This window comes from Arachis ipaensis, chromosome B04 (genome assembly GCF_000816755.2).
Source record: "Arachis ipaensis cultivar K30076 chromosome B04, Araip1.1, whole genome shotgun sequence".
In the NCBI taxonomy this organism is placed as follows: domain Eukaryota; kingdom Viridiplantae; phylum Streptophyta; class Magnoliopsida; order Fabales; family Fabaceae; genus Arachis; species Arachis ipaensis.
The window spans coordinates 1093607-1094496 of record NC_029788.2 but is presented as its reverse complement, the minus strand read 5'-3'; the positions used below and the strand labels follow the sequence as shown (position 1 = coordinate 1094496).

The 890-nt window shown below is 30.8% G+C and overlaps 1 protein-coding gene across 7 annotated transcripts in view; it reads left to right on the top strand.

Annotated features, from left to right (window-relative positions):
• LOC107638340 (serine carboxypeptidase-like 13) overlaps positions 1 to 890 on the top strand; it is a 79760-nt gene that overhangs the window by 16971 nt on the left and 61899 nt on the right. For 6 of the 7 annotated variants that reach the window (XM_021120343.1, XM_021120345.1, XM_021120341.1 and 3 more), the window contains 2 exons: positions 137 to 255; positions 648 to 719. The exons of the other annotated variant lie outside the window; for it this stretch is intronic. In XM_021120343.1, the coding sequence (XP_020976002.1) occupies positions 137 to 255; positions 648 to 719 (191 nt within the window). The remainder of the gene's footprint in view (positions 1 to 136; positions 256 to 647; positions 720 to 890) is intronic. 7 annotated transcript variants of the gene reach the window in all.

The following is an 890-nucleotide window of genomic DNA, read 5'->3' as shown; positions in this document are numbered from 1 at the left end:
ATATTTCAAAAAGTTTATAGACAAAAAGTATTATTTACCACTTTATCTGTATGTAAGTTTTTGGGTGTCGCAATTAATATTAAGTCCTAGTACATATAAGATATAATTAAAATAATGATGTAGCTTATGGATTTGCAGTTAGTTCGTTACATAAATCCACAACAAATTTTGGAACCTTTGTGTGAAACGACACCTGGTGTGAATCATGGAATTTTACAATCCTCACTTCAACATCGTTCAGAATTTTGGTGTAGAGTTAAGTACATTCACTTTATTATTTGTCTTTACATATCAACTTGTTTATATATATGTAGGTTAATAATAAGGACTAAAGAGATAGTTATTTACTATTTAAAGCTACTTTTGGAAAGAGTATGTATGAGATATTAATATTTGGTGGAAACTCGGGTCCAGTCGGCTTCACGTGAAGTTGATAGTTGAAAGTCGTTAAATAATTTGACTGATTTGACTAAATTTTTATCGAACAGTTCTCGGCTATCAACTTCATGTGAAGTCGACTGCACCTGAATTTTCATCTTAATATTAACACAACGAATTATCATGAAACATTTTGCTCCTTATAATGTTTATAATGTTGAGAAAATTAACATTAGACCTAACTTGATTATGCTAACCGTCTATTTTAGAGTTATTCTCACATTCTTGTGAACACATGGGCAAATGATGAAAGTGTGAGGAAAGCCCTGTACATTAGAGAGGTAAGAGGTAATAATACTTTGAATGATTTGATAGGATAATTAGTTCGAGATGTTATTGTATTTTAGTTTAATGATGAATGCTAGGGTTCAGTCTTCAGTCATTTTTGTAACCATCAATTGACCATCAATAGTGTTTTTAATGGTGTGAGATTACATCTAATGGTGGGAGAT